The sequence below is a fragment of the Lytechinus pictus genome, chromosome 3, assembly GCF_037042905.1.
Source record: "Lytechinus pictus isolate F3 Inbred chromosome 3, Lp3.0, whole genome shotgun sequence".
NCBI lineage: Eukaryota > Metazoa > Echinodermata > Echinoidea > Temnopleuroida > Toxopneustidae > Lytechinus > Lytechinus pictus.
The window spans coordinates 1,922,505-1,944,664 of record NC_087247.1 but is presented as its reverse complement, the minus strand read 5'-3'; the positions used below and the strand labels follow the sequence as shown (position 1 = coordinate 1,944,664).

At 36.5% G+C, this 22,160-nt stretch overlaps 1 protein-coding gene across 1 annotated transcript; it reads right to left on the bottom strand.

The window, feature by feature from the left end:
* Positions 1–1,728: 1,728 nt before the first annotated feature.
* Positions 1,729–22,157, bottom strand: LOC129257974 (solute carrier family 35 member B1-like). The gene is made up of 7 exons (XM_054896427.2): positions 21,759–22,157; positions 18,869–18,963; positions 16,749–16,907; positions 14,276–14,433; positions 12,250–12,376; positions 11,301–11,407; positions 1,729–8,474 (listed from the first exon to the last, which is right to left on the bottom strand). Exons 1-7 carry the CDS (start codon positions 22,001–22,003, stop codon positions 8,268–8,270), a joined length of 1,098 nt encoding a protein of 365 aa, XP_054752402.2. The 5' UTR covers positions 22,004–22,157; the 3' UTR covers positions 1,729–8,267.
* Positions 22,158–22,160: the final 3 nt, after the last annotated feature.

The following is a 22,160-nucleotide window of genomic DNA, read 5'->3' as shown; positions in this document are numbered from 1 at the left end:
AAAAGGCCACCGCACACCAAATAAATTGGCTTACGATTGGTCTGCGACTCAATTTTGGAATATACATTTGATGCTAATATTGAGACTTGGAATTAAGTTGGAATATCTTACTTTGTAATGTTCGAAATCATCGTACGAATACCTATGTTCAAATATGTGACTATGCTATCATCCTTCTTAGAATAATGAAAGCAAATTTAATATCTAGTCGTAATGATCGTCATAGCATGCAGTCCCGATATTGGCTACGATTTGAAACTAATTTGGCCTTTACTCCAAAATAAAGGCTTGCAATCTTTCAAAATGGTTATATTAGTATTCTTTAGATTAATTTTAACCTCAAACATGTGTCAAATAAAACGATATGTTCCAATCACAATTTCAGAAAATGAGCAAAATGCGATTTGTTCAAATTAAATCCGATCGCGAACAGTCGTATTAAGGTGTACGTGCAGTGGCCTTTATATTCACACCACTCCGGCGAGATCATTGCACTCCCCTCCTGAGCTCTTTCGAGCCCTCTTTGAAGTCTCAGAATTTTTCCAGCTTTCTGCTTTTCAGTGGCCTCTGCTCAAAACGAATAACGTCCAATATTGACCTGGGTCCCGTCCGGGGGTCCCGTTCCCGTTTCATGTCTCCGGATGATGTCCTAGCTTCACTCACTATTTCTTTTGCTTTTTTATTTGAATTATTCAACATTTCAATTTGTACAGATTTGACAAAAATAACCATGACTGAACCACAAAATATTAAACGATGATAATTCCACATGTTCAGGGACAATGACAATGAGGAGAAAATTCACATTTCGTATAAAATACAAAAGAAATAAAATTGGTGATGTCATCAGGGCATCAGTCCCCTCAATTGGATACCGACAAGGATTGTTTTGTCAAATTAAGCCAAACAACTTTCATATTTCACATCCGACTTTGATGAAATTTTAAGTGTTGAGCTTGTTAGATTTTGCTCTTTATATTCAAATCAACTACTTGTTGGGGTTGACTTATCCTTTAACAAGTTTAATATGAGCCATTCAAATTAAAAGATTTCAGTAACTTCTAATGTAAATTCATTATAATAACAAGTTTTATGAAATGGGGCCCAGAAGTTGTGAGGCATAAAACCACTTGATATATTAATCAATCAAGCGATGTTATAATTTTGTATCATCTGGGAGTCTCGCATAAAACAAAAAGTTCCTATATTAGTATTTGCTTGTGTTGTACAGACGATGTGCTGCCTTGCTTCACAAAACATGAAACTACAAGATATAACACTTTACATGGTTTTCCAGTATAAAGAAAAAAAAAACATAGGGGGGGGGGGAGGTGGCGGGGATACGAACGGGGCCTATACTTTTTATCATCATGCAATTAAAGTAAAAAACTGACTCTTTTATGATAAACTCTATTGAAAAAAAAAAAAAAATTCATAGAACCCCCCCCCCCCCCAGCAACCTGTACCTCTTGAGACGCAATGGTCTGCCCCCTGTTCATTCTGACATCATGGATACAGGTGTATTAATATTGGATAATTGTCCCTATCCTTCAACTAAATGACTTCAGGGTTGCTTATGTAAAAGAATAAATAAGGGAGTTTCAAACAGGAATTAACATAGGAGCATGAGGAGTAAGATGGGAGGGTGTGATTATGGGACTAGGAATTGAAGTGACATTTCATTTTTTGCAGCCTAAGATACAAACAAAAAAGACATTCACAAATAAGTTTTCCAATGTCATGGTAAGAATGACTGGTAAATAATTTATTAAGTGCTTTTATGTCATTCTAAATCTATTGTACATTAAAATGTCTAGTTAACATTTGGTAATGTTAAATCTTTTGAAGCCCTTTTCATCACTTTTTATTTTCAAATTGTCCACATTAACAATTTTCTCTTGTCCCTACTTTTTCCCTTTTTAATCCTGTGTGCAATGCAAATGTTGAGATTCATAAATATCTTTACAAGAAAACCCCCGAATTTTCATGTAACAACATAATTTCTAGGTTTCCAATTTCACTGTGATTGTCATTAAAATTAATTTACAATTGAAGACACCATTGCATTGAATTATTCCTTGAGATGCCAAGTGCCCTATTGGCAGCTTTGCTACATCCAGTTTGGGGTGGAGCACCATGAGTGTCACTCATATGCACTATAAGAACCTACTCCGGGGGGGGGGGGGGGCACTTACATTGACGAGTAGATACCATGCACGACCAAAAAAACATGTAAAAAAGGGTGTCTTTTTCAAGATAGGGCACGTACGTAACGTGATAAGGGTGTCAAAAACACAAAAATATTGAAAAAGGTGTATCTATTTCGCTCGGAAAAATATACGTGTTTAGGGTCAAATTTGCAGGGATGATAAAACAAAATCAAAATGTTTTATAAAGGATGTTCTTTTTGCCCCAACATTACGTGTTTAGAGTCCGATTTGTGCGAGGTGTGGAAGGTGGGGCCGTACTAAACCAAATGGTGTGTAAAGGTAAAACCCACGACCGACGGACCCGTGACATAACAATAAAATATTGATGTACTTGTTTAGGGGTTCATTTCAGGGAATACTTGCCAAGAGTATCGTTTTGTTTCCAATACTTGTTAAGGGGTGCATTTTCAGAATATGGAAAATACATCGCTGTACTTGGTTAGGGGCTCAATTCTGGGAATACTTGCCAATAGTATTTGTTTCCAATACTTGTTAAGGGTAGGGTTTCACACGCCTATACTTGTTAAGGGGTGCATTTTCAGAATATGGAAAATACGTATTTAGGGTGCTTTTCAAGACCCCATGGTCGTGCATGGTATCCACTCGTCAATGGAAGTGGCCCCTTCGGGAACCTACTACAGTTATTGTTATTATTAAAACAGGGGGCCGTTTCATAAAGCAGTTTGTAAGTTCAGAGCGACTTAAAGAACAACTGGTGAACCTGTCTTACGTGCTAAACCATCACCAATGAATGAATATACTATTTGCCACAAGAAAGGATCACCAGTTGTTCTTAAAGTCGCTCTTAACTTACAGACAGCTTTATGAAACACCGACTGGGCACAATAACATAACATTTTGCTTTGATTGCCAACCTTACAGACATAACGGCGATGGCGGATCTAGGTGGGGAGCACAGTGGGTGCATGCACCTGCTATATTTTGAGAATTGCCCATTGTAAACACATTAACACAACAAACTAATATCGCTAAATCTAGGAATATTTTCATCTGTGTCCATCTATTTCAAAATCCTAGATTTGCCACTGCTTATAGGATTGATTATAGTCAATGATCTTGGTTATTTCATAACAAAAACTCAATCAGATAGTACTTTCTTAAGTAAAGACTATCATATTGTAAAAACAATTCTTGAATAACAACATAAATGCTTAATGCATACCATTAAAATGCAGTGTAGGACACACCATAAATAATACAAATGCATGTATATATATGACAGATGAAAAAAATATAATAATAAATTGCAATATCCAGGGCAATTGTACAATTTGCATCTGGCACATGATTCGAAAGTTGTTACAGCAATGCTCTAATATTCATTCAACTTCTTGTGGGACATCCTGGGAATCTTATTGAGTTCTTTCTCATTAACAAACAGTGCGATGAATTTCATCAACAAAATTATCCAACAGACATGTATTCTTCAGATTAAAATTCATAAGATTTTTGGTTTCTCCCACATTGACCAAACTAGTGTTGTGTGACATTTAAAAAGAATAAATGTGTCTTACAATCACTTTGAGGCTTGTTGGTTTACCATTTTTTCTGATGGGGGGTGTTGCAAGAAAATATTGGCAATCAATCTAACAAACGATAAATCAATTTTAACAAAAGCACACCAATTTGAACTCCTTGTTTCAAAATATAGACTAATGATTTAGTGTTAATTTGCAATGAATTGAAAGGTTATCATAACTATAATAACTGATTTTGGGAACAAAAATTGACTTGCAACGCTCCATAAGACATACAAGACAGCACCAGCTGCGAATGAAATTGAAAAATGTAAAGAAGTATTTAACTGAAAAATGAATCCCAAGCACAGGGAATTGAATAAAGATTAATCAGTAGAACCAATTCAAGGAAAACTGGAGAGTTTAAGTGAGATTTTTAATCACTTTAGAAGAGAAACACTGATAATGAATGATATTGAGTATGCTGTGGTCGACCAATCTCTCTGGTTTAACAAGAATGAGTGAATAAGTTTGTCATTTTAATTATATACGTCCACTTTACTTTGTTCTGTTGAAAATGAAATAAAACAAATTGAATTTTTAAGTGCACTAATCAACAAGGGCACACCTTTTGCGCATGTATTATAAAATGCACACATTGTGACTCATTACATGGCTTGTCATAGATTTGAAATTGATTATGGATCAGAATAGATTCTTGGATGTTTCAATACATATTTTAAATTGCAGTATGTTCCTGAGTACACCGTGTCATATCATCCAGCCATATCACATCTAGAGTTCATAAAAGGGGAAGTTGACATAACTCCAATCAAAGTTGGTTTTAATAAGAACAGAAAAATGGGAGAAAACATCAAAAGGTCTGGCAATATTTTGATGGATGAATGGCAAAGTAATGAATTTTCAAAATCTTTGAATTTGTGACGGCACATGTGAGCAGTCCACTCTTATGAAGTATAAATTCCATAAATGTCCATTTCTCAGAAAATTGAAAATGGTGTGACTGGTTTTGTCAATTATTATCCAAAAATAGATTTTCACACACAACCATATTAAATCATATTTTGTTCAATCGCCATGAACCATTATAGATGGATTAATGAATCTCTCATTTTAATTTTAGGCTAACATGACCCCCCAGATGTAACTCCACGTTCACTTTAAAACTATTCTACAGATACCATTGCGTTACATGCATCAAACATGTTAAGAAAAAAAAATCCAGAGTGGTGCAAGTGCCCTTTATATTGTTGAAATGTCCAGCAAACTTTTATTAAGTGAATATAATTCACAATTCAAGAATCTTCCCCTCTTGAATTTCAATGGAAATTACACTAAAATCATGTACAAAAAAAAAATAATAATAATCTGACTCAAACGAGGCTCAGTGTATTTCCAAGAGTCTCAGTATATTTGAACATATATGTACATGCATAAAATACAAGGTAATAGATAGTAAAAAAGAAATAGATAAATACCGAATAATAAATAATGCCTTCACCAACCACCTTAGGCGGGCGGGGGCATGAAGAATTAAGAAACGAGATGAATTTGTGACTGCGCATTTTATTTCACATCTGCCATTCCCAGAGGCCTTGTGAAATATATTGCACTGTCCATTTTTAACATTAGAAGAAAAAAACAATCCACCCAGATTGTCTCTCCCTAATCATTAATAAATCAAGTTTAATTCTGATATCCGGATCAAATCAGATCAAGGTCACATTCCCATATATGAATTTGAGCTAAGTTTGAAGTTGGTCCATCAAATGTTGCTATGTTAATTGTAAGAATGAGACATTTTCATATAATAATTTAATTGACCTCTGTGACCCCGGTCTGTAACATTTAACGATATGAAATAAAAGTGCAGGTTTTTTTTCTTTACAAGGGAGAAATATCATTATTTTGGCATGATTCAACCATGGAGATTTCTTTCTACCACCATGATCCAACATTGGTTAGGGAACGGGTGTCCTTATTTGCCAGAGCTCCTTTGAGAAGTGAGCTGACCAGGCTTGACCCTGACACTGTTGGTGAATGGGCATCAGGCCCCATCAGAATGTAGCTATAAATTCCAGTGACTGATTAAAAATTATATACCCGCTAATATTTTTACCTTTTGCATCACATAATTTAAGGTTTATGTTTGGAATTTGTAGTTTCAAACTAGTTTGTTTATGTATAGACTAGAGAACTGATGCTGGGCTAGCAGTCTAGCACCGTGAGCATTCTCTGACAGTGTGTGCACTCTACGAATTTACAGTATTATCATTATCATTTACTGGCCCCGTTGAGGTATATTTGAACAAGTTTCACAAGACAAGTAAAAGGCAATCATTTTTATGCTAATGTGAATATAAAAGTATATGTACAAATAGCTCCATAAAATAAATATATTCAGTATTCCACTCATACAATTTTGGCCTTATCTAAGATGACAGGGGCACTTTTTACAACAAGTGGAATGCCTCTGGCCGTCTCACCTGCATCACGCGATTCAATATAGCAGCAGTGCTGATTTTGAAAACTACTATAACTCGCACAAGATGTTCAGTGATACTTGGTTACTCTTATTTCCACGTTTTATGAACTAGACCAATACACTTATAGAGATATGATGGCAATTCAACAAATACCCCCAACGTGGCCAAAGTTCTTTGACCTTACATGACCTTTGAACTTGATCATGTGACCTGAAACTCGCACAGGATGTTCAGTGATACTTGATTACTATTATGTCCAAGTTTTATGAACTAGACCAACACACTTTCAAATTTATGGCTGTAATTCAACAAATACCCCAATTTGGCCAAAGTTCATTGACCCTAAATGACCTTTGACCTTGATCATGTGACCTGAAACTTGCACAGGATGTTCAGTAATACTTGATTACTATTATGTCCAAGTTTCATGAATCAGATCCATAAACTTTCAAAGTTATGATGGTAATTCAACAGATACCCCCAATTCGGCCAAAGTTCATTGACCCTAAATGACCTTTGACCTTGGTCATGTGATGTGAAACTCATGCAGGATGTTCAGTGATACTTGATTAACCTTATGTATAAGTTTCATGAACTAGGTCCATATATTTTCTAAGTTATGATGACATTTCAAAAACTTAACCTTAGGTTAAGATTTTGATGTTGATTCCCCCAACATGGTCTAAGTTCATTGACCCTAAATGACCTTTGACCTTGGTCATGTGACATGAAACTCAGGCAGGATGTTCAGTAATACTTGATTAACCTTATGGCCAAGTTTCATGAACTAGGTCCATATACTTTCTAAGTTATGCTGTCATTTCAAAAACTTAACCTCAGGTTAAGATTTGATGTTGACGCCGCCGTCGCCGCCGTCGCCGTCGGAAAAGCGGCGCCTATAGTCTCACTCTGCTATGCAGGTGAGACAAAAATCAGACATAACATAGGCTTGAACATTCCGTAATAAAATTTTCTATGGATTGATTATCTCATCAAAAGACAGTTTGGAAAGACAGGTTCCAAGGGCGTATTTCAAGAAGCACCTTGTCGGTTATTTTCAATACTTCACTTGCTTTCAGCCAATCAGATGAAAGGATTTCTGCAGCTTGTAACAGTTGTTGGTACAAGAAACAGAATAAATATTCCACGGAATACTCCCCAGTGGCCGTAACACTGATCTTTATGTGCAATCAAACATTCAATTCAATTGTACAGTAAATTACTATCGATTGTGTCATGTGACCATATGCACTGACATCATCAGCAGCTTAATAAACAATCACGACACCACATTACAGGACCAACAGTGACCTTGGCGACGCACCCTTTACATGAGATTGCCCAAGTGTTAACATGATCGAAATTACACAAATCGTGTATGAATGAACATCCTCTAAAAACCTTGCTTGTCCTCTGAGGGTGCGTTTTGGTTTTTCAGGCTGCATGACGTCACATGCATAAGGTCTATCGAGATAAATCTATGTCACCTATTGACTATGTCTGATGACAATATCTTTGATATGGTCACAGACATGCAAGTCTTACATTTTCGGTGTAAGACTCTGATATTTGATGCGTTTATTCAAAACCCTAAATTATCTTTCCCATGCGTATACCTCAGCCTATCCCACATTGTCAGTGGGATCTTAAAGCCTTGTATCCCAAAATTAAAAAAAATATATATAAGGAAAGCTTAGAAAAGGCTGTATTTTAGAATTACAGCTATGGCGGCAACCTCATACTGTCTGAAAACGTCCTCCTTCATGTAGAGAACTATTTCTAGGCAAAAGAAGTTGACACTTTTGTCATAACTCTTGAATAGTGTTTTTTCTGAGCTCTACTCAAAATTTTTGAATTTAGAGATACAGTCCTGAATTCACAAAGGTGGTTATACATGATACAGTTCTTAGCAATCTCATGCACATTCATGAATCCCTGCTTCACAATCACAATTCATGCATCGCTGTTCTTTGATCTTGCTATCTTCAAGGGAACACCATACTTTGCAATCAAAGTGAAGCTCGTGAAAATGTACGTAACATTTTTTTCACAAGATATCGCGACGAGTCACTTCAATTCTTTGGTTTGGCTCTGCTCTTGCCGAAGATACTGTCGAGACCAAGGCCGGTGAATACTAGGGCTACACCTATCCACTGTCTGGAGGACATTGGGTTGGAAAAGAAGATGACAGAGCCGAGGATGGTGAAAAACTTTCTTGTTGTTGTGATGATGGAGCAGGTGAGAGGGCCATAGGTGGCCACCGTCATAAATATAAAATGCTGTCAAAACAAAGAAATGAATGAGGATCAATCAGGTTGTATTGTCAAAGATTGTGTTGAGTAGTGGGAGCTAAAGGAAAATTGGCATCAAATGATTGTCTCCTATTGCCTGAAGTCTATAAAAATAATCCATGCAATGATGCAAGTGACAATTTTATAGTCTATTCATGTTTTCTGGTGATTTGGGGATAAAAATGATTCCAGCTGATTTAATACTTTAATGATTCAATAGCTAACCATCCAAAGCACCAATTCTCCCACTACAGAAAGATCACTTAATAAATTGAGTGAAATTTAAACTTTCAACTTTCATTGAATACTCCTCTGATTACGATGGAAAGTAATACACCTAGATAAATAATTATGGTAATAATTTTCATAATTGTGAATGATCAATCGAAACATTATATAAATAGGGGTCCCGATCGAAGTAATAAAAACCCGGTCCCAGCCCTTTACATTTCTACGACATAATTCCAGCTGTACCAAGATGATTTTTATGGTTTCTGTTTTGTTCCAAGGAGATAAGTTTGCATGTTCAGACTGAAACTGCTTTCCAGGGGCCTATTTCATAAAGGTACAGCGTCAGCGTCAAGTCCCAAAACAGCGTCAAATTTTCACCTGCAGCGTCAAATTAAATATTTGACGCTGCAGCGCATTTCATAAAAAGTTGACGCTCCAGTAGGAGCGTCAACTTTTTACTGGAGCGACAAGTATGGTTACTGGAGCGTCAAATAGGGTTAAATATTTGACGCTGGTCATGGGGGAGCGTCAAGTAGACTCAAGTTGACACTGTAAAGGGTTTTTCATTGTTAAGAATGGTGTACGTTGTGCTCAGGCATGCCCAAATGGCTCTTACAAGAGAACAGGGGCCCATTTAGAGCAATGTCTGTGATAATGCTAATAAAGAAAATATTAATGTAATGCTTCCTAGTAGAAATGCTGTTTCTTTTTTTTGTTCTACCTACCCCCCCAAAAAAAAATGTTAAAAAATTCCTCTGAAACAGCAAATTTTTCAGTCTTTCCCAGGGCAGGCAAAGGGAAAAAAAAAGGAGGTTATAGACATTTAAAAAAAAAAAAATTGAGAGGATTTTTTTTCTTGTGAGAAAAAATAGAGGAAGGTAGATCTATTATGTGGAATTGTTTAATTCAAGGCCTAAATTAAAAAAGCCCTAGGCCATAAAAAAGGTTACACTTCGTAATTCCGAAGGTCCGTAATTCCGAAACACGTAAATTGCCTATACCTCGATGTTCGTTAATCTGAAAACGTAAAAGGGTTCGTTAATCCGAACATTTGTGGCGTTATTCCGAAGGTTCGACAATCCGAAAACGAAATAAGGTTTGAACTTTGATGTTCTGAAGGTTCGTTAATCCAAGAAGGAAATAAGGTTCGTTGTTCCGATGGTTCGTTAATCCGAAAACGAAATAAGGTTCGTTAGTCCGAAAATGAAATAACGTTCGTTAACCATTTCGTTTTCGGATTAACGAACCTTCGGAATTACGAACCTCACTTCGTTTTCGGACTAACGAACCTTCGGAATTACGAATGTATGCGATAAAAAAATGATTGCTTTTTTTTTCTGTTTCTGACTTTCTCCAAAAAAAAAAAGTCGTGGCCATGGCATTGTTGAATCCATTTACTGAATGGTTATTCACCGTTGAAACCGATAACTTAAAAATCATTTCCATTTTGAACAAAAATAATCTTTTAAGGTCATTTTCGATGTTTCATGCATAATTAGAGCCTACAAATTTACTTGCTTCAGGGTGATTTTTAATAGCACTGCACCAGCAGTGGCCTGCGCCTGCCTTGTTGTTGATACAACCTTGCATTACCGACACAAATAGTCAAGTGTGGGACTGGGATGAAAATTGTACGGTAGAAACTTTGTTGAAGGTGAATTTTCGACCGGCAATAATAATAAATTTTCCCCCTTTTTAGAATAATTTGTTCCCTGGCATAGGGCTAAATTAAATCAATTCTCTGAAAACTTACACAATGGAGAAACAACGCTATGCCATCTTGGCACAAATTGATATTTTCTTCTTACTCTCTTCCGAAATTGCAAGCCATCACCATAGAGCCATCACTATGCTTCAACTGCTAGTCTTATGCTGCAGACCCTGTTTGCAGCTGCTAAATAATAATTTCGCTCCCGAAAAAATGAATAAGCAAAAAAAAAAATAATATTCTCTTTCAATTTTTTTCTTCTAATTTTGCTTCTCAAAGGTGGGGGGCCACGGGCCGGCTGTGCCCCCCCCCCCCCCTGGATCCGCCAGTGCTTTCTACCTAAACTTATGACTTGAATTGAAAACAAAAAACTGGAGAGAAAGGGGATTTCCCCCTAATCAGCCTCGTACATGACTATTCAAATAAATAGCTGGAAAGTCAAGCTGACTTTCCAGCGAATGTGCTTTTATGAAATGCAAAGTTGCTATCATAGCAAGTTGCTAGCATAGCAAGCAAAAGCTGCTATTCTACCAGAGTTGCTATGATAGCAACTTGCTATGATAGCAACTCTTTATGAAATAGGCCCCAGAAGTGTCTTCAAGTATTTGGTCAAACATAAGGACAAAGTATCACATCCAAATGTTTCACATATAAACAGAGAAATTGCATTTTGGCATTTTCTAGTTTTGATATTATCAAGAATACATCTTGGGCATTATATATAATTAAAAAAAACATCACAATCTGAAGAGTTTCAACAGTAGTGATAATAAAGAAATTTAAGAATGAGCAAAAAAGATCCAAAGAAATCTAAGGTAAGAAAGAATTAAAAGACTTTGACTTTGGTTGTTATTTGAATATAGAGGCTATCTTACCTGACCTATGGCACTAGCTAATCCAAAAAGAACAATATTAGGCAGCACTGAAGGGTGACGTAGCACAAATGGTATAAATTCAAATACTTCTCCTGTTACAAAGATAGCTAAACAAGGAAAATGGAAAAGGAAAAGAGCTTAGTGAATGAATAAATTGAGTATATGAGCATACATACAGTTAATGTGATAGAAAGACTTTCTCCCTATTAATGCCTTGAATAATTCCATAATGTGGTTGGACAGCTTTTCTTGCAAATCATTTGTCAAATTTTAACTAGGGTGACAGAAAATTAACTCCCAACTTCAACATGAATCTCCAAGGGACTTTAGAGGGGGAAGGGGAAGGTACATGTTTTTTATCAAGCACCAGAATATAATTTAGTTGTTTGCCAATTTAATGAATGCTTAAGTGTATGGGCAGTTTTAGGAATTACAATACACCATCATGGTCCTATTGCATAAAAGTTGCTACATGCATTATGGTAAATCTAGTTCCATCCAATAGAAACTACCATTGTAACAATGCCCAACAGCCAACAAGAATCAAGAATTTCATGGTGGATGCAATTTGGATGGCACTATTACTATAAGAGTAACATTTTGTGCGATGGGATCAAATTACCTGTTTCATAAAGAGTTACAAATACATGTACATATTTGCCATTATGGCAACTAAGATGGTAACAGTGCCTGGCAGCTAATCACAATCAAGGTTCCAAGGTACCATAGTTGTAACTCTTCATACAACAGGCCCCAGGAGGGTGTTTTTAAGTTACAAGGACTTTACGAATGACTAACGATCCTTTCTTGCTTTAAGCGATACACATTAGATTTGAATTGGCATTGACTTCGTTCCTGAGAAAGGGTCACCAGTCTATGGTAAAGTTGCTCGTAAATTAACATCTTTATGAAAAACTTACCCACCCAGTTTCTTTAATTGCTTACTCACCTATGCCAAGGTATAAAATTGACCATGCATTCATACTAAACATCATGTGATGTGACTGAGTTTTAAACCTTCCTCTCATTTTCTCTTGAATAGCTCCTGTCAGTCCATCAAATGTTAAAGACACCATCTACATATAAAAAAATGTGAAAGAGGATCATAAAGAATGAATTTATAGCAACATAAATCCTACACTACATTGCAATTCTTTAGAAATAGCAGATAATCTACATCTTACAGGAAGACATAAATTACAGGAAGACATAAATAACATCCATCATTGGATTGTTAATAATAAATTTAATTAAATTAGGTTTAAATGTAGACAAAACTAAATTCATCCTTATTGGAAGTAAACCAAGAATCAATTCTTTTAGAGTTGAAGATGTCTCTTTTAGCTTACAATGGGATAGTTACTGAGCATAGCTCCAGTATAAAATGTCTCGGAGTAGTTATTGACCGGTAGCTTCTGTGGAATGATCATGTTAATTCTGTTTGCAAAAAGTATTTGCGGGTCTGGCAATGTTAAAAAGAATCTGTCCATTTGTAGACAATGACACTGTAAAATTATTATATAACTTTTTAATACAATCGCAAATTGACTATTGCTGCGAGATTTGGGGTAACCGTTAAAAAACGCAGACAAACAAATCATTAAACTTTAAAAAGGGGCTGCCAGACTTATTCTCAATAATAACACGTACTCTCCTTCTCAAGATATGTTTACGGAGTTCAAATGGTTACAGTATCATTTAATCAACGTGTTAAATATTTCAGATGTTTCTTCATGTATAAATGTATTCACAATTTATCAGCTGACTACTGTGGCAAGTTTTTTCTACAGCTCGGTGAATTTCACCAAATCAATACAAGACAATCCGCAAGAGGTGACCATGTTCTCCCTAAATGTCATACAGAATATTGTAAAAATTCATCGCGCTCCGACGGTCCTTCCTTATCCAACAACCTGCCAATAAATTATAATACTACACGTCTCAATAATGAATCTCACATTATTTGCTTTGTTGTTTTATGTATGTATCATTGTACTTTTGTTAATTGCATGTTTTTACTTGCCACTTTAGCTTTAAGATCCCTTCACTTGTACTTATATATTTATGCCTATGTTATACGATGTTGTTATGTAAATGAATTGAATGAGGTTATGCTATGTACACCGTCACAGAGCCCCATGGGAGACCAACATATTGTTGACTGGGCTTCCCTGTTTTTTAAACTTAAACAAATAAATAAATAAAAATGTTTGTATATGCCTGGCCATTTGAAATTGCATAAAAGATATTAAACAAAAAGTATCAAAAAGACATCAATAAATTTTAAAACAATATCCCGCCTCCGTTAAGCAATTTCAAATTTTCAAATTAACCCAGGCTATATAGAGTACCAAGTATGTCATCAATTATCATGTTGCGCACTTTCATTACATTTAGAAAGAGTATGATAAAAAAAATACACACACCAAATATGACATGAATTGGTTCATGGTGGCCCCAAATTATGGCAGTTATAACAATATGAATCTGTAGTATGTCAATTAACATCTCTGTAAATTGGCCAGGTCTATAACTGTTCAGGTTAGAACCATGTCAATTTATACTGATTTCAATTGGGCTATGTAAGTAATATTCATACAGCCACAAATGGACCGATTCCTACCAACCATGACTATGAATGCGTTTCATCATGCTCTGCTGATTTGGTATAAAAAAATGCTGAAAAAAAAGAAAAAAAAAATGGAAGTCCTCGAATCAGTACCTAATAGGCTTAAGCCACTATGTCATTCATCAAATAAGATGAAGCCTATTGCAAAATTAGAATAAATTTTGTTTTAGCTATCAATAAAATACCTTTCCATGAGCTGGCATGTGCAATTTCTATTAAATTAGATTTCAACACCACAATTTTTTATACCATGGCTCTCCTGAAGACACCTTCTTTCTTCTATTGTCTTCACATTCCATGATTCTGAGCCTTTGCTCTTCAGACACAAGCCTAACCCTATACTCACCACTAGAATTTCTCCAATACCCAAGAAGTGGTCACTGTTTTTGCTGGTGCCCTTATCTTTGTAGACAAATGTTGCAACACCACAGACTATCAGGAGTACACAAAGGTATTTCATCCATGGGTAGGATTTTCTGGCAAGAAGCACACCCAGAATCATGACTGTCAAGGAAAAAAGGGCAAAATTTGAGTAAAATGGAAATCGCTTTGGTGAATATTCAATCACATGCAATTTTATAAAGTATATTTGACCCCCCAATATGTTCATATGTTGACTATTTTACAGAACTGCCCTATTGAGAATTATACAATGTGGAGTATTGTGGTCCAGTGGATTGGTCTTTGAACTTGGAAACAGAGGGTCGTGGGTTCGAATCCCAGCCACGACGCAAATTTTCTTCAGAAGGAAAATGATCCACAATATGCTGCACCCAATGGGTACCTGGCAGGAATTTATTCCTCGAAATGCTTGAGCGCGTTACAAAGTAGCTCAGACAATGCCAGGGTAATTATGCTGCATTTATTAAGAGGTATTAGGTGCTATGAAGACCTATAAGTATAAAGTATAATTATTTTTATCGGACTATCATCTAACATTCCGAGTTTGTAGTGACTGTTAAATCATTTGCATCTGATGAGTCTTTGTGAAAATGTATGCCCTCTTGGTATAATGTCTTAATTTTTCTGACCCTTTAACTATTGATCTTGCAAGTTTAATTTTCAGCTCGTACATGTTTATTTTTTTTCACATTGTGCCTGCAAAGTTTGCTCCTTTAGTTTCTAAATTTCTACATATAGGTAAATGTATAAACTCTGTAGATTGTCAGAGGAAAAAATGTAATATTACAAATACCAAAAATCCATTGGCACAAGGAAACATAAGAATCTCCACATTCCTATCTTTTAAAAAGTAATTTCTCCTCTTTTTAAAGAAAACTAGCACATCAATGATGTGGAGCTCATCTGGCATCTCGCAAGAAATTTAACACAATTTTAATTTCAGCCCACTGAGCCCAGTTGACACTGTAGTGAATTATATTGGTGACATAAATTGAGGATATAGCATTGAAATTGATGAAGAAATGACATAGAAGCATCTTCTGTGATCTATGAAAAAATTTCATATAAAATAAGCATAAATAATTTTCTCGTCAAAATTTCTTAACTCTGTGTAGAACCTTGGTGAACCTCATGTAGCTCTCAGATGGAACAAAAATAATCAAAATCAATCAACAAATAAATAAGTATTTTTATGAATTTTGAAAATATATGAATGAATTAGCATATTAAAGAGTTTCAAACTTCTGTGTTAAAATTTTGTATCACCACCTCGAGCTATCATATAAAGCAAACAAAATTGAAATTGATCAGCAAATGAAGAAAAAACATTTTTTGTGATTTATGAATAAATTTTGCATAAATTAGCATAAATAATTTTCTAGACAAAATTTCAAAATGTTGTGTACAAGTTTGGTGAACCTCATGCAGCTCTACCAGATTGAAGAAAAAAAAATCAAAATCGGTCAACAAATAAAGAAGAGGCATTTTCTGTGATTTATGAATAAATTTTGCATAAATTAGCATAAATGATTTTCTACTGAAAATTTCAAAATTCTGTGTAAAAGTTTGGTGAACCTCATGAAGTTCTACCAGATGGAAGAAAAAAATCAAAATCAGTCAACAATTAAAGAAGAAGCATTTTTTGTGAATTTTGAAAAATGTGCATAAATTGGCATATTTAATGAATTTCAAAATTCTGTGTAGAAGTTTTGAATCCCCCACCTAGTGCTATCATATAAAGCAAACAGAATTGAAATCGGACTTGTAATGGCGAAGAGGAAGCATTTTGAAATTGTGGACAGATGACAGACGACGGACGCCACGGCATAAGCTCATCTGGCCCTTTGGGCCAGATGAGCTAAAATACAAACTCTCTTTAGTCCCTTAAAAATAAAACAGCTGAAAATCGACATTGCTTGCCTCTATATAATTATATTAATTCCAGCCCACACACTTTAGACCTCATGAGGGCAAGGCAAATTTTAAGGCATAATTGCCCAGTTAGTGTGGAGCGTTGTGGCCCAGTGGATTAGTCTTCGGACTTTGAAACAGAGGGTCGTGGGTTCAAATCCCAGCCATGGCGTAATTTCCTTCAGCAAGAAATTTATCCACATTGTGCTGCACTCGACCCAGGTGAGGTGAATGGGTACCCGGCAGGATTTATTCCTTGAACGCTTTAGCGCCTATATGGCCGCTTAGCTACAGCCGGGGTAATAATAATATACCAAGTATAAGTCAGCGCCTTGAGCACATAATCAATGTGGATTTGGCGCTTTATAAATACTCTATATTATTATTAGTAGTAGTAGTAGTAAGAGGAGTTTTTTTAGGGCAGCAATGCAGTAAAGGTGGTCACCAAAAGCAATCTCCTTCACTGCCATGGGTTAACGCAATTCTTGGCTTATTCTATTAATTACCTGGAATTGGTTTACATGATTTTCCTAGGACCTGGAATGGATAGCTGACGTAACGAAGGGCCATATTACTGGCTACCATGGCCCCAAGGTAGGTCACAGAACAGGCTGCATACAGGTTGTGTGATGTGGGATCGGACCCTTCACTTGTGAAGTAAAGAACTGCAAGTACAACAAAAAACAAAGCACACTATTCAAAAAAAGTTGGCAAGAACAAGTGAAAAAACTCACAATTGGTGTTTTTACCCCTTTTTTTTATTTTTATTATGGAAACTTAACAAAAACAGATAATAATACTCCCGAGGAGGTATTCAAGAAGGGATTTGTCAGTCATATGATAATGATTTGTTTATGTGTGTAAGCTCCTTGAATCATTGTGAGCAAATTTTTCAGAAAAAAATCACTAACACAAAAAACAAAATAATATATTCTTAATTAAGCTCTTTTATAATTGTTTGAAGATGTGTGGGTGTTTTGCTTTATTGCCTATAGTGTAGGACTTTTGACTAAAAAATTCTGTGTTCGTACATGTACTTTAGTCACTTTTAACCTTTTGTTCCATGATCAATCTACATAACATTGAAGTCACTATCTTTTTTAATTCTTCTTAAACGTCTACTTTAAACTAAACTGGTGAGCATGTAGCTCCCCAATTGATGATAAATACCCATTTTCATATTAAACTGAATATATATTTTCAACAGTAATTTGTAGTTTTCCTTGCATTGCCAATTCAGAGAGTAAAGATAACCTTAATTGAATGATTTTTATTACAGGAAAGGAACCACAATCTATATTTACCACAGTAATTTTTCAGTAGGCCTACATACATGTATTTCTCCCTCAATATTAAACTGAATATACTGCAAAAACAATATTAAGGAGACACTAGTGTAATGTACATACTACCCATAGCATAGAGGTGGATTAATTTAATCCACCTCTATGAATGTACCTCTGTTGGGTTGAACTAAATAACGAGAACCTCTCAAATCTCAAGGACAGTAATCCATTAAAAATCACTGTATACCTCAGCCTTATCCCCCCCCCCCCGTTAGCATTCAACTTCATATGATGCATCTACTCACTCATTAACTCAGACAAGTCACACTATTTAATCTGAAACATCCTGCCATGAATGACAATCATTTGAGACTTGCAAAGCAAGTCACAGCGAGTCAAACAAGGCCAGGTTTATTGAGCTGACAACAGCGATCAAAACTACAAATTACAGACAGTATTTTGGGGCTATTATTAGGGAAAGTACATTGAATAAGAACACGGCTGCACAGTATGTACTTTGTACTTAAATTGAAGAAAAGGGATAAACTGAAGACAAATGATTTATTTAGGCTTAAAATGATAAGCCTATAATTTGAACCCACCTACTTGATCTTAACTTGCCATAAACAGGGCTTTGTATCAACCCAATCTTTATCAATCCAATTATTATCATTATTATATTATTAAAATCAAGGCGAAAAATTCAAAATTCATATCAAATTTGGATGAAAAGTGAGGATATTATTAATATTTTCCATTAATCTGGTAAAACAGTTGTATGCTTGTCATCACAAATATGTAAGGAGTGGGCAGGTGTCACGTCAGATCTGTCGGGGGTGGTCTTCTTTTTATCAAAGTAATGAAACAAACTTTGAGCAGTGCTAGGAAAAAACATCTCCATCGTTACAAAATAAGTTACAACAATGACGATCTTACCCATGGAAGTAGAAATCAATCCATTTTTTTGTATTGGGTATGGTATGGGAGCAGAAAATTTGAATTGAAAAAGTGTGGAGATGGCATCATCAGCTCACTCATTGCTTATTCATTTCAATTATAGAACCGATTCACCTTTGCCTTTACTCATTTTCATCCAAAACAGTTGCAAGTCCTTTATGAAACAGGCACCAGGGGCCTGTTTCATAAAGGACTTGCAACTGTTGTAACTTTGCCATTATGGCAACTACCATGGTAACAGGGCTCAGCAGCCAATCAGAATCAAGGTTGCCATGGTAGTTGCCATAATGGCAAAGTTACAACAGTTGTAACTCTTTATGAAACGGGCCCCAGATTTCAGTGTGATTATTTTCAGCCTTAAGTACCATCTAAACTCTACAAACCTGCTTTAGCATAGACGGCATTGAAAACACATGGCAAGAAAAGAAGACATAAGAAGTAGTTGAATTTTTCATCTTCGCCATAGGAGCCCTTTGTTCTGTAAGAAAACAAATAAACAAAAACGAAACATCCATTTAGCATATGTACACAACATAGCAGGAATTTAATAAAGTAAAGTATAAAAAACCTGGGTTAAAAAATTGTATACATCAAAGTAAGAATAATTGAAATTCTTTTTGGACACCTGAACAGTTAGGATAGCAACTTGGATGGAAACACAATTATGTCAAGACACAATTGAATAATTTCATTGGCATGCCGACATGAAAAACTTGCAAAGGCTTGCATTTTCTTTTAATCAACATATGATCAACAGACTTTACATTGTGGGCCAACAACAACATGATCATGCTAAAAATTGCACCTATTATAATAATAATAATTTCTTGCTGAAGGAAAACACATCATGACTGGGATTCAAACCCACGTCGCTCTGATTGAACGACTAGAGGCGTAACCACTAGACCACGACACCCCCATTATTACCTTTAACTTTATGGAAAAATGGCATTCTTCATTTTAGTTTGTATTGTGTAAATTTCAATTGAAATTAGTTACCTCTATTCAGGGAACAAAAATTTTAAGGTTGGCTGGGGGCGATTAAGCTAGCCCCCAAAATGCTCAAGATCAAGAGAGAATTAAAAAAATGGGGGGCCTGGAATCCCCCTTATACTCATTGAATATTACAGATTTTTAGTTAGGCAGTATAGCAAGTTGTGAAAAAAGCCCCTGAAAATAAAAAATGTGTATTTTTGCCCGACTCTACTCATGTATTTATTGTTTGTGTGCCCTTAGCTCAGTTTAAGTCGCGATGCAGTGCATACGGTACAAACGTGACAAAGACAATAGGGCAGGGCCATATTGAGGATATATGCGTCTTGTAGCTTGGTGAAAAACAAAGACTAAGAGAACAAGATGGCGACGTAAACATTGTGGCAAGTTTCCCCATCTTTTCACAATATTTTTCTTGTTTTTTTTTAATGAATTCTTGTTTTAAGAAAATGAAATCAATATTGAAGAAATGTCGGAAATGAAGTATAAAGTTGTAGGCCTATCTGATTTACATGATCATTAGCCTAGGGCTAGATCTTTTTTAAGGAAAGTAGAAATCTCGGGGGCGAAAATGTCAGTTTTTTTGCGGTATGGGATGCAATCCCTGGCTCCGTGGAGAGTAAGCACACATTAGTGAATGAGTTTTTTTGCGGTATGGGATGCAATCCCTGGCTCCGTGGAGAGTAAGCACACATTAGTGAATGAGTTTTACTCTCTCCCGAGTCCGAGTTCAGGTACTCATCCAGGAACGAATATAGCCTCCTGGCTACCCGTGCCCCCCCCCCCCTTTTGACAGTAGAGGAGCACGGCCAATATGGGAGACCCTCTCTGGCTCTCTCCAATATATGGGACTTGCTTAGCAAAAGAACAGAAGAAAAGCGTAATTATTTCCACCCACCATTTTTTCTCACTGCACTGAGGTCAGAAGCCCATTTCATTTGTTAAGTGTGTGGATGACAACAAAAATCCTTATCAAAACAAAAGTAGACGATGAAAAGCGGTAATTTTTTATGAGGAATCTGCTCTGTGCTCATCACAATTTTATTTGTTGCCGCCAAGGTAATCCTTTTGCAGCAAATGTAAACAAAGTAAATTGGTCTCCCAAACTGGAAACTGTCTCTGTAGGGCCGTCTGCACCATCCCGAGTTTTCAAATTAGCGCGCTATTTCTGATCCAGCAAATTATCCCGATCTGAAAAATCTCGAGATAGTTGGCGGTGCAGACGCAATTATCGCGCTAGTTCGTAGGATTAATCTCGAGATTGCAATCCCAAGTCAACTCGGGTTTATTTGCAAAATAGCGCGCTATTTTACGAATTATCCCGCTAATTCGTCGGTGCAGACGCACTCGAGATTGGACTCGGGGTAATTTATTCATGACGTCAGTCCATAATGCAATTCGCGTTCCACTTCCGCCTTGGTCAAAACATAAACACATGCGAAAGTCAACTTTATACATGCGAATAGCGTTCATAAGCAACGATGGTGTCCCACCAGTGAATGGATTTGGGAGAGACCAGACCGAAGGGGGAGGCGCTCATCGACGATGGTCATATTCAATAACAACACTGACAGCAGTGTTGTCTTATTCCTTCGCAAAATGTGAGCAAATAGCTTTTCTTTCCTCCTTCTCCCCCTCTCTCCCCCTCTGTCGTTGCCTCCTACTCCGCCATCATATTTAACGAAGAATACATCACTTCTTCACTCGCTGAGCTGAGAGGATTGTTGCATAACACCGGTTGAATTCGGCGAAAGTGCTAGTGAAAGGAGTACATTGCTTGCATATCGCGGGAAGTTATTCAAAAGCGCGGGCCGTTGAAACTCCAAGATCCGAAAGTGCGCATGCTCGTAATATCGGGCTTGTTGCCTCGCTCGAGCAGATATAGCTCTTCGTGGGATGGTGCAGACGGGGTTTCTTGAATCTCGAGATTAATCGCGAAGAGGGCTGATCGGGCTAAAATCTCGAGATTGAGCAAACTCGGGATGGTGCAGCACCGCCTTCTGAAATTGGATACTACTTACTAGTACCTAAATTCTTTACAACAGTCTCTGATATTGGAGATAATCTCTCTCATGAGTCATGGCCATGGGAGACAGTCTGAGTCTCCCATTGGCCGTGCGCCTCTATTTCAGTATTTGACTTTGAGAGGCATTTTTTTTAAAGGCCTAATGTCTGTAATGAGTAATGTAAAAATGTTGGCGTTAAAACAGAAGTGTGCCCCCCCCCCCCTTTCATGCCTTTGGAAAATACTGGATCCGCTCCTGCATGCCAGAAACTTACATCTTTTCTTGAAGAATTCCAAAGTAGAAGTAGCATACAAATACACCAAGAAAACAAAGCAAGAGCTTGCCCGTTGATTCTCCCGGCTGGGGCATATCGCCGCCTTCTTCTTCCTTGTTTCGTGCTAAAAAAATACGTTCGTTTTGACGACTACCGATTGGCCTCTCTATTTTCTGATTCAAATCCGACTCTTTCGGGTCACTATTTGATAGATCCACCGTCTGAAATCCGCTCTTTGAAGTCATAAGAAAATCGATGAGCCAGTTATGGCTCTTCAAAATAAAATGAGAGATCTATTAATCAACCAATAAACGAAGTCCACGCCAGGCTTTTAGCATGCGATACATACAATAATGCACAGATAATTGTTCCGAACAGCTGATATACACGTGTACATATGAG